At 44.8% G+C, this 12,626-nt stretch overlaps 1 protein-coding gene across 1 annotated transcript in view; it reads left to right on the top strand.

The window, feature by feature from the left end:
* The first annotated feature begins 431 nt into the window (after nt 1–431).
* Nucleotides 432–12,626, top strand: part of CPZ (carboxypeptidase Z) — a 33,763-nt gene continuing 21,568 nt past the window's right edge. Inside the window, 2 exon segments of the mRNA XM_066316804.1 lie at nt 432–519; nt 12,132–12,155. Of these exon segments, the coding sequence (XP_066172901.1) occupies nt 432–519; nt 12,132–12,155 (112 nt within the window).

The following is a 12,626-nucleotide window of genomic DNA, read 5'->3' as shown; positions in this document are numbered from 1 at the left end:
TCTACTCTCTCCAGACCGCTCTCTTGGCTTCAGGGAGACACGCTTTCATGAATGTCCCGAAGGAAAAGCGCTGCATGAAGAGCAAAGGGACCCGCGGGGGGAGCAGCAGGGCACAACCCTGCGGGACCCCCCTTTGCTCAAACTGTTTATGGAATTGTAAACCAGGCTGCAAGAGGGAGACGGTCTGGAGGCAGAGGGGAGGGGGAGCTCATTCCTCCTCCCTCTCTGTCTCAAAGCCTTTTGCTTTCCAAGCTCAAATGCAGCTGAAATCTGACGCCTGGACTGCACTGTGAGACGTGGGCATGCCCTTGCAGTGCACTGATTTCCTCTGCAGCTTGGAGAGCCAGAGCCACGCTGAGACTCAGGAGAGGAGTCACTCCATCAGGCAGTGAGTGCCACATCACTGTGCTGCCTGTGCAAGGGGCTCCAGCATGGTCCTGAGGTTCCTGCTCCTTCTCGGTGGGCTACTTAGGGCCACCAAGCCAGCACCTCACTGTGAAACCGGCCAGGAGACCCTAGGTAAGGCTAACCACCCCGAAAGCCTTCCTTCTTCTCTTCTTCCTCCTCCTGGAAATAAGTAGAGTTTCAGCTTCAAGGAGAGGGAGATAGGAGCTGTCACTCTCCTCTAGAGATGAGGAGGATAAACTTTCTGGAAATCTGTATACTGCTGGTGGTGAATTTGGGGTTGTACTTGGGACGTATGGATGGGAAGGTGGGAGGTGTGTGGCTGTGCAGCAGAAAAACAAGGCTGTGATGTAAGGGAAGATAATGATTCCTCACCACTGCCTTTAAGGCTGTCACAGAGGTGTCCTTCTGTCAATCTGTGGAGTTCCCAGTTGATAGGACCCCTCTCACTCTTTATGGGGAATGTAGAAGGTTCACCTCACCTCTTGCCTTGCCTTCTAGGAATGATGTAGTCAGATTGCAAGAAGGTGAACTTTTGACCTTCTGTATGCTTTTCTGCTTAAGAAAAAAAAACATGCTTTTCCTTACATTTAGCTTTAGGTCATTTATTTCAAGTCCAAAGTATGAGATTTATTAGGATCTGACAGCTGTAGGGTGTGTTTTAGCTTGCTATAAGCAATATGGAATTTGCTTGAGTTGATTGGCTGGAAAAGCAGATTTACCCTTTAGAATAAAGGTTAAATAGGAACATGCTGCTAAATTAATTGAAAGTTTTGATTCAGTAACCAGTTGACTAAAAAAACGTATTAACAGCACCTTTTAAAAATACATGGGTTTTTATCAAGTGTGCTTAATTATGTGGGGACAGTGGAGGCATGAATTTCAGTGTAGTGGCAAGGTCTATTCCAGGAAAACTATTTTCAGAGTGTTTAAACTTAAAATGAGTCAGAAAAAATATTTATTTTATAGGATTACAGGAAGAGATAAGTTAACCTGAAACTGACCTTAATGCTACCCGAAGAAATTCAACTATATTCCAGTGCATAAATATAAGCCATAGACTATCACTGGCATTGAACTGCCACAGAGTACAGTCCATGTGCCATGTACTGCATATAATTTGAGAGTACTGCTCCCATGAACATCAAAGTGAGGTCTACCACAGCCTAAAGGGATTTTATTTTTGGATAAAGCTGCACAAAGAGAAGAGTTTTAGACTATTTACAGCCACTTACAGGAAGAGGCAGTGTGGTTTGCAGCATGACCTTTCTCTGTGAGGTATGATTCTGCTCCACTTCCAGCTGATCAGAGTCTTGCCATGGGATATTAATTTTAGCAGCCACAAAGGTATAGATCATTGAGGGGTGACTCTGAAAGGGTTTTGTGTGCGTTGGCAGCTGTGGTGTCTTTAGGGCAGGGCTTGCAGAAAGGCAGCTGAATACGCTGCTAGGGGGATGGCTGGAGGTAGGGAAAGGGAGCTGCCAATGGCACCACACTGTGTGCCACGCTGGGGACACACTTCACGCTGGAGACACACTTCACGCTGGAGGGCTGTAGGATCAGACAATAAAGCATCAGCTTGGACATTGAGAGACCTGACAGGTTTCTCAAGGGTCTCTCTTTTCTGAAAGGGGGACAACATCATGTTAGGCCACATGAAAAGAAAGGGGCCTGCAGTGATGCACATGTTCACAAATGGATCTTGCAGGGGTCTCCTCTCAGCATTCAGGGCATAGGCTATATCTTCAGCTGTAGCAATTGGATTTTCTCCCCTGTTTCGGGATCCCTTGTGTAGGTCTTGCAGTATCCCAGTGGTCAGACCTGTAGTACCCTGCAAGAGGAGACCAGCCTGCAGCTGCTCTTGCAGAAGAGAACAGCAGGAACCAGCAAAACTGTCTGACTCCCAGCAAGGCTGGAGCTGCTTTCTGCAGGCTTCCTGGTGGTATTTGTTCTGCTGTGACTCATTTTGCTTTATTTTTTTTTTTTCTAATAAGAAGCCAAAATGAAAGATCCTTTGAAAATGCTTTGTGCTTTTCTGTTAAGAGAAATAAGGAAATGATTAGTGTCATCCAGCTCCACAATATGACACAGGCATTATACACTACTATGTGGTGAGCTTTTTGGGCAGCAGCTGGGAGCTGTGGCACAAAGAGGGCAGATCCCTTATTCCTAGCTGTGTCCTGTATCCCTGGGGAGTCAGTAAGCTACTGTCTCTTTCAGTGATAAGATGCATTGTCAGACCCTTATGAGTTCAAACTGGCCTCTTAGCCTAAAGTTTGGGGTGAGAAAAGTACAGTTTAGCATGTTTTTTTCTGGGAGATGGCCAAAGTTTTTCAAAAGGAACTAATAGAACAGGTTTTCTGTTTTATGTCTGCTACTCACTGATGTAGTCCAGTGGTAATTAGTTAGATGAAGTGCTTCATAAATATTGACAACAAAAATAAAAACTCACACAGGCAGACTGAAGTGATATAACTTCAAATAGGTAACTTTCCTTGCAGCTGGGGACAACTTTACAATTTTGATGCCATTAGCGTCGGGTTAAGGCTGCATAAAAAAATCATGGAAGGTTTGGGTTGGACAGGACCTTAAAGGTCATCTCGTTCCAAGCCCCCTGCCACGGACAGGGACACCTTCCACTAGATCAGGTTGCTCCAGCCCCCATCCAGCCTGGCCTTGAACACTTCCAGAACGGGGCGTAACAACAAAAAACCCCTTTGTCAGTAGTGATGCTAACAAAGCAGTAAAGCCTTTGGTTCCCTGGCAGTTCTGTTCAGGGAGCGCTGTGCCGGGAATTCCGGGCGTACCGGTGCGCGGCAGCCCCCGGCGCTCTCAGGGCGCTCGGGGAGGCTCCGGGCCGCGGCCCCCGCGCCGCCTCTGTGGCGCCACCGTGTGGTTGCCGCGGGGACACTCCGGCCTGGGCCGCCCCAGCCCCGCCGTGCGCTCCCGAGCCGTGCGCTCCCGGGCGCTGCCCAGCGCTTCCAAGGACGGTTCGGGCAGCGGCACGGCCTGTCACATCGGCGGGGCCGTGCATGGAATTGCTGCGGCTGGAAGCGACCGCTGTGATCTTCGAGTTCAACCGTGAACCCAGCGCCGCCGGGCTCTGCACCAAACCGGGTCCCTGGACAGCGCATCTACACGTCTTTTAAATCCTTCCAGGGATGGTGACTCAACCAGTTCACTGGAATGCCTGCTCCAAAGATGGACAATCTTTTTGTGAAATCTTCCCTAATATCCAACCTAAACCTCCCCCAGACCAACCTGAGGCCATTTCCTCTCGTCCTTTTACTTGTTACCTGGGAGAAGAGATCGACCTTCACCTCACTACAATCCCTCTTCAGGCAATTGTAGAGAAGCAGAAATTCCCCCTGAAGCTCCTATTCTCCAGGCTGGAGTCCAGAGGAGTCGAACAGCTTAATGTGAAGCTGTGGAGGTAGGAGAGCAGCCAGAGTGCTGGTTGGCACACCTGTGACTTGTGGGTCTCCTCCTCTTCCAAGCACCTTGTTGTTTTCACAATTTTGGCTTTCTCCTGAGGCAAACATTGTCCCATCCTGAGGATCTCTGACCGTAGCCACTGGAGCTGAGAGAGAGTGGGGAGGTACAAGGAAGAGAGATGAAGAGTGAGAAAGAAGAGAGATGAGGGCAGAAGACAGGGGACAATTAGACAAAAACACAATCAGTGTTTCTTCTGGACCCAGAACACATTTTGTGGCACTGGCTCCTCTGTGAGCTAAAGCATTGAGTAAGACTGATTGTCTGACTGACAGAAAAAGCGTGTTCATATAGACATGTTATACCTTTCCCCTCTTCTCTGCAGTTCCAAACTCCACAATGTGCCACAGGTTTTGCTAAGTAAAAGGCAAAAAACTGGAGAGGTTATTTCCTCCCATGACCTTCACACTGGCTCCGGCTCCATGGGACCTGACCAAATTTATTCACCTGCTGTGGATGTTTCTCATTCTGGTTTGCTGCTAAAACCTGTGCACACACAGAGGCAGAGCTTCTCCTGCTGTTGCTGCTCCTGCACTCCTGTGATTGCACAGAGTGACCTGGCAGTGGGCTGGGGTCTTCTCCGTGCCCCAGAGGGGTGCTCCGTCATCCTGCTGTGGCTGGCACTGGCAGGTGCTGACATGGAGCACGACCACAGGACTGTGCTGCCACATGTGGGAAAGCCCAAGCTGCAGGAATCTCACTGGCTGGACCTGAGATGGATGTGTCCAAGTTGTGTCAAAACAAAAAAATGCAGAACTAGCTTCTGCCTCATGCTCACTCACGAGATGAGAAATTCCTGCTCTTTGTGAAGCCAGTTGTCATCACTGAATCATGTGAGCTCTGCTGAATTCCTGCCAGTAGCTCTAGGATTTCTACACTGTTCTATTATTTTAGCAACACTGTCCTTCAGCTCCTTTTAGTATGGGAAATGGGATCAGAAACAGACACTTAAGTGGGGAAAGTGCATTTATATTGAAAATAAAATACACAGATACCTCCTTATACTGCTGAAATTACTTCTGCATGATTTTAATCTGAAGGCAAAGCTTTCATCAGAATACTTGTACAGACATCCTTAAAATGTGGAGGTGTGAATACATAGAAGTCAAAACTTGAACAAAACCCCTCTGCTCTTAGTCACAGCTAGGCATTTAGCAAGACTTAGTAACACTAATGGTCGATCCCCTGTAACAGTTCTAGACACCACCTCTCCATTCACACAGTCACAGAGTTTGAGGCTGCTGGCTGGCTGACAAAGACCATGGTCCCCTTTGGGCTGCTGATGCCGTGTGAGAACCAAGCCCTTCTGCAGCCTGGGCCAAATGTTGCATAAATAAATACCCCGTGCCGTTGCCTGATGCAGGGCTGAGCATGGAGCCACCATGCAGAAGTCACCTGCTATGTTGTGAGCATGGTGTTTGAGGCTGGTGGCCCATGTCCTGGCCTCTTTGCTGACCTTTTATGACCCAGGATTTTTATGACTGCTGAATCTTGTTTGGACAGAATCACCCTCTCATTGGGATGCAGCTGTCACAGATCAGTGGAGTTTAGAGACTTCGGGCTACTGTGTCCACTTCAGAAATAAAACTAAAATTTCCATCCCTTAATTTATACTGTTGTAAATCTACTGATATAATTGACACACAATTTTTAGGGTTATAATAGGATACATTTATCTAGGAGACAATATGAGATTAAGGCACAGATTTAAGTCAAGGTTGTTAAACTAACTGTCAATCTTTCATAACATAAAAGTACCACATTTGGTTAAAAGTCTTACAGAAGCATCAGATGTGATGTTAATTATAATAGTTCTCACACATATAAACAGAGTTGATCTAGGGGGATAGATACACTGTTTAAAGAGGATGGCATGATGTTTTGGCAAATGTTTTGGAAAGACTGTGGCAGAAAAGATAAAACCCTCAGTTTTTCAGACACAATCATCTGTCCCATGTCATTCAACAGAGTTGGGCTTGCTTAAAAGAAAGCTTCTGACTGTGGTAGGTTGTTGGCCAAAGCACGTGGAGAATACTACATCCTTAAACTATGGGAAATGTAAAGAATGCATGATGACAAAGTAAAGCAATGGGGGCATCACAGATCCAGATTACCTGGTTAATAAGTGTTTTCATCCTTTGCCAGGCAACCTGGCAGAAAACCCTGATCCTTTAGATGATAGTTGTAGAGATCTCCTGACCTATTCCACCTTCTTACCTAGCTGTTGTTTAGTGTCATCATCCCCCAGATTTAAGCTTATTTCTTTTTCCTTCACTGTTCAGACCCTGAGAGGTGATCTCCATATGTCTCCAGATCATCCTGGTGAACAAGAAATACTTGCTCAGCAGCAGCCCTGTCACACATGCAGCTAGCTCACTAAGCCTTCAGCCAATTTGGCAACTGCTGGCCCACTTTGTTATTATCATCTTTGCTGTATTTTGTTTTCCCAGTGGGTAATTTTTTTCCTTGAAACTTGGAAAAGATCTCAACTGAGGCCAGAAAAAAGCATTTAGTAGGTTTTGTTTAGGGAATTATGCTTATATTCAGGGTTTTCCACTCCTGAAGGACTCCTTGGAACAGCACTGACCAGCTGGGGTGACACCAGAGTCACCCGAGGCACCAAGACAGTGTGTCTTGACAGACAGATAGAAATACTCTTCATCAGTTCTTTTAGGCATCACCCACAACTGTAGGCATGTTTAAGTAGCATCTGAACAACTAGAAACAAGGGAGGATTACTGGGGCCCACTGAGGCTATCTTTGTTCCCTTGCTGTGGGAAAGCTCTTGGTGTGCATCTGCACAGATTTCACCTGTGGTCTACAGGTTGTGACCTTACATCATCCATGGAAAAGCTTCAGCACCTTCTCACTGGCTCCAGAGCAGACCTGAGAGAGAAACAACCCTGAAAGAGCAGGTTGCAGTGTCATTGCTGTTGCAACACCCTCAGTAATTCAATAAAAATGGATGTTTAACCAAATGCCAGGGAGCAGGTGGGTTAGAAAGAAGGATGATTGGCAACAGACACTGGCTTGCATCCTCCTGCTGTGATCTTGCTCTGCAAAATAAAGGCAGATGAGGCATTAATCTCTTTCAGGTGCTTTCCTCAAGTGAGGGAGCAGGGTTAAAGGAGGGCTGCACAGAGCTCTTGGGCACTGCTTCTGCCTGCTGCAAACACATCCCTCCCCCAGGCAGCTACTGCAATTGCTGGAGGCTTAATAACCTCTATTCAGTCCTCTATGCACAAAACCTTTGATGTACCCAGAAAATGGAGTTAACCACGTGGCTGCTTTTTGCAAGCACTCCTCTCTCCTCCAGTTTTCCTGGAATTTCTTCTCTGTGGCTGGGAATCTTCTCCACTTCTGCCCCTGCATGGTGTGTAGCTGCCTTCTCTTCTGGGCTTTCTGCTCAACCATTCTCCCTCTGCCTGAACTACTCAGCTCTCTCATTACTCTGCCACAAATCCCCTTACATCTCCACTCCTCCCACACCCTCCTCCTGATGACTCTGGTCCATTTTAGTGTTATGTAATGGAGCCCGTCCTGCCCTTTGTCCTTTTGCTGTAGCTAGGAGCTGGCTCTGGAAGCAGGCTGTGCTTTGCCATTTGAAGGTGCTGCTCCAGTGTTTTGCAAAATGGTTCAGCTCAGGAGTGTTTGTATCCTGCTGTTAAGTTTTGTCTCTTTAGTGACAAAGGCAGATTATCATTGAAAGACCAACTTGGTGAACTATATAAAACAGCCAGGAGAGTAACAGTGATGTGATAAGGAACTGAAATGCTTTGTTTGGAAAAGAGGAGGCTTTGAATACAAACAGACTAAAATGAATCCATATGTTCTTCTAGTTTAAAAAAGTATTTTAAGAAGCCCAGAAAGCTGGGAGGGGGCAGGATGATCTTTACAATATAAATTATCTCATCTATTTTGATCTGTACTGACCGGCAAACCCGCTACCAATCTGCCTCACTGAATGACTTAGATATTTTAGATGTAAGACTTGCCCCCGGGCTTATTCCACATCATCAATCACACGAGTATCCTGTTGGCTTTGCTCTTGAAAAGGCAACTGGCCAGTCCATGGTACTAGAAGTAGCTGTTGAGCTCTGTTGTCTGGGTTAGGGTTAATCACAGCAGCTTGCTTCCTTTGGTGCTGAATCATCAAGGGGAAAAAATGTAAGCTTGGCAATAAAATATGTATGTGCTGCATTGTAGATTTTCAAGCTTGCCTTTGCAAATTAAAACCAGAAGCGTATTTTATAGAGAGAGCTCAGAAAGCTTGAAATGGCTTTTCTCCTCTTCAATAAGTTATTTTATCCATAATCTTAAATAGACGCTGTGCTACTGAAAGGACTTTTGTAGCTCTGGTGGAATAGTTAGAGTACAAAAATAAACATAAAAAATTGAAAAGGCTGTTCTGGGTCAGGAAGAAAAAGATCTCTCTGTACCAACCTGTCAGTGGATGGGACTTTGAGAAGAGGTGACACTGTCTTCCTTTGAGCCCAGGGAAGCCTTTACATTAAAAAAATTGAAAAATTTTAGACTCTTTCAAGCACAGAAGAAGCAGCGATTGAAGCCTGCCAAGTAAATTGGGAGACCTGAGAAACTCTCTGTACCAGCCCCTGTCATTTCTCTTATGAAAATGTGGAAGGGAGTGGCTGAACTCTTCTGGCATTGCCAGAGCTTAGAGAAAATGAACTGTCATGGGCAGGGATGGGGATTTTCTGGTGATTTCTATGTGTAGAGACCCAGGCCAGTGGGTGCATGGGTGCACGAACAGACCGTACAGCTGCAGCCTGGGAGCTGGCCTTGGAGAGCTTCCTGCTGCTGGCTCTCCAGGCAGGCAGGCTCTGGCCAAGCTACGTGTATCCACACTTATTTATGTAAGCACACATCCTGCAGAATTATCCTTGGCCCTTGCAGAGCTGCACCCTCCAAAACATATGTAAGCATTGGCGTTAGGAAACATTGGGAGAGTCAGAACACCACATCAGCACACATACACATTTAAGGCTGGCTATAAAACAAGGTTTGGTATAAACCAGACTTTTTCTCTCTTGATTGTATGTATACTCACTCTTGATAACCTGAAATCTCAAGCTGTTTCACTCCTGGGTGTTTACAAGACAGAGCTGTGGCTGATATATGGGTCATATGGCAGCTTGCATGATGGAGAGATAGCGGCCAGAAGAAGTTGCATGGATACCTCTAGCAAGGAGAGACAGAGAGAAAATGCCATGGTATGCCGCAGAAGTGTGAAGCTTAAATCTAATTTTAGCTTAGATCTAGGTTTAGGTTTAGAGCCAGGTTTAGGACCCAGCAGCAAGGAGCCACTTTTCCTAATCAGTGAGTGAGTCTTGGTAGCTGTGAGTTTGTAAGGGGCTTCCCGGATCACAAGTAGTGCAAAATCTTTATCCACTAAGCAGGGCTGTTGCAGAATCACCCCTGTTTATCACATAGAGAAAGGAAAAGCTCCAGTTGCCATGGAAAATATTTATATAGATTTGTTTCCTCATCTACAAAACAGATTTATCCTCTTCAGTCAGCATCTTTGTTAATGAACAATACCCATGTTGCTTAATAGATTTCCTCTCCCTACATAAGTATAGCAAAAGTATCAACGTGTAGATGACATCTAGCACAGTCTGAAACCAGAGCTGTCTTTCCTCTCCTGTGCTAACACCTCCTCCTGCTCACAAAAGGAGCCAGTCCTCAGGTGAACCCTGGGACACCATATCTATGGAATTTCACATCTCTTCCATCAGCTATCCATTGCTTCCTTTTGGCCAACTGGGCAGAAAGAGGCATCTGCTAAATGCAGCAAGTCTGCTGCTGCTCAGAGAGCTGGAGCAGGGAGAAGCAGCAGCATGCCCAGACCTGCCTGCTGCATTTTCCCTTTGGTTTCCTCTGCTTGTTCCAGCGTGTTGCCAGAACACTTTTTTGCTCCAGCTGAACAAGCAGAATTCTGAGAAGCCATTGAGAACAGGCCTGTGCCACATCTCAAACTGGCTGATGCCTAATAGCACTCCTGCACAGCAAAAGTGATTGGGGAGACTGCATGTGCCTCAGTTTCATTATTTGATCGTTGCATGTCAGAGAGAAACTAAAAGGACATTTTGTAGCTTGGTACTGGAGGCAGCAGAGGGGAAAATGCCTCTTACTTTTGAAAAAATGTGAGCAGCTGTAGAAAGACCGTTCACTTTCCCCAAATGCCCCACGAAGAACTGTGCCCAGCACATACAACCCTCTAGTCTAAAATAATAGCTACAATATATTGATTTTCTGCTCAGGAGAGGGAAAAAAGATGCCAAATATTTCTCGTCCACCCCTCAAGGTAACAAAGGGAATTCGTTGCTAATGATCCTGGGGATAAACAGAGATAGCATCTTTCTCCTCATTGGGATGTGGCTAAACTCAAGCCAGTCCTCTCCACACTACATTTTCCCCTCTGTAAAGAACATTTGACTATCTCCAGACTGATGTCCAAGGTCTCTGAAATGTAGGTGTGATGATGTTAGTAATTGAGATTATCCAGATTCAGGTGGTAGTGACATCCAATTTTATCAGCAGGATTAATTGCTGGAGCTCTTACTAACAAGAGATCATTTCTTTCTTGCTCCAAGACAGCATTGTACAAAATGTTATTCCTTGATTATCCCCAGATGTAGCGCTGCATGCAGTATCTGGCTGAGATGAAGCTTTTTTAGAAAAGCCTTGACCTTAATAACTAACTCTCAGAGGGGATTGTGCCTAGGTAGGGGAAACACTGAAATCCTACAATGGAAGGCACTGCTGATAAACCAGGTATTTATTATTTAATGCATTATCATCGTGTACTGAGCCAGGAAAGGAGTTTGTATGGATATCATTTTTTCTAGCTTGCTGCTTAACAGAACTTGTTAGTGTTGAGCTGTTTCTGGCAGTTCTGATGCCTTATTCATTTTATGAGGTAATGTGGCTCAATTACAATCCATAATATAGAACTAGACTAATTTCCAATTAAATGTCCCCCTTCAAGATGGAATCCCAGGGTTAACTTGGTTCTCATTTACAGTGACTTTATTTTGGCTAAAGAATGATCAGCTCATTAGCAACACATATGCAGATGATTACATTTAAATAGATATGCCAGGAGTAGAAGTTTAAACTCTCTTTAGCAAGGAAAACAGACAACATAATGAATTTGGTCTTGGGAGAACAAATGCTCAATTTACTAAAGCAAGAAGCTGGATGCCTGTGGCCCAATGAGAGCAAGAAGAAATAGCAGCAAAACAGATCCCCACTATATCACAAGAAAGGTGAATCTGGTGGTGTTCAGGCTTACACAGAGTGATTTAGCTCCTATGAGGCACTGGTGAAAACAACTCCAAATACCTCAGCAGAAATATATTTCTATAGTTTCCAATATTGAAGAAGGACAATATAGAATCACAGGAGCAAAAGAAGCATTTCCTGGGTCATCGAACCATGTTCCTTCAAAATCAAGAGAGCATCATTTATTTGACCTAGTAAAGAGAAAGCAGAGGAGATCTGTTTGCTCTTTGCAAACACAGTGTGAAGGAATGCACCAAGGAATGCACCAAGGAATGCACCAAGGAATGCAGAGAGCTACTTAAGCTAAAAGACAATGTTGGCACAACAACAGTGTACATAAACTTGCCACAAAATACTTTTAAACAGGAAATTAAAAGGTAATTTCTAGCCATTAGAAGAGTGATCTTTTGGAAAAGCTTTCCTGTGAGAGTAGTTGGGGAGGAAAATAATTAGTTTTAAGATATTATTTATAGTGTCATAAAGCACAACTGCAAGAGATACAATGAAGTAGGATGAGGAAGAAATAAAGTCCCCTCATATCTAGCAAAGGCTGAATTGCTTTTCAGGAAAGGTATCCACAGCATTATGTGGGACAAGATCTTTCAGGGGAGATCAATAAAACACCTTGATATGTACAGAAGGACTCATATGGACTTTTAGACTAACCAGATTAAAAAAGACCTAGGTTTAGATTAGGGAAATTTCCTTGGCACCTAACTGTGTCTGGATGAGGTGCAATGGGGTTTCTCAACTCAGCCTGTTCTGTGATTCTGTCATATGTGCCTGCTGGGAATGTGTGCTTGTTCCTGGTATGGCTGGACCTCAGGACACAGAGCTGCAGCAGATACTAGATCAGATAAATCCTAACACAAAGGAGGAACCATGTATACTCTCCCTGTAATGATTTTTATTTTTCTATTTATTTACAGGCCAATGCCAAACTGTACAGAAAGGTACGGAGTGTCTTTCCTTGCTGTTCTTGGAGAACCTCAAAGTCATAAGTATTTCTTCATAATTTCCTGAAAAGTATACTCATGTTGGTGCTACAGTGCATTTTCTTAAAAGAGAAGCACATTTCTCTTTCACACCGTGTAGTATTTTGCTGCTGTGACAACAGTATTTGTGACCAGCCAGAATCATTACCAAGGGGACACTCAAATGACGACCTATTACTATAACAGCCAGTAATTTATGAAGAGATGTCTTTCTATTACTCTTTTTCACTTCAAAGTGGGTTGAAGGTGTTACCAACACTCATCTTTCCTAAGACCTCCTAACCTGGTTTCTTAAAATGTATTGGGTTTATGGGAACATTCATGTAATCATATTATGGGTATGCTTGCCTGTGAGTTAAGCCTGTGAGTTAAGTCAGAATGACTTTTCATCTCTTTGAGCAATATCAGTCAAACTTCATGGAGAGTCTG

Source organism: Sylvia atricapilla, chromosome 4 (genome assembly GCF_009819655.1).
Source record: "Sylvia atricapilla isolate bSylAtr1 chromosome 4, bSylAtr1.pri, whole genome shotgun sequence".
NCBI lineage: Eukaryota > Metazoa > Chordata > Aves > Passeriformes > Sylviidae > Sylvia > Sylvia atricapilla.
Note: the sequence above shows the minus strand (reverse complement) of the source record. Positions and strands in the feature narration are given on the sequence as shown.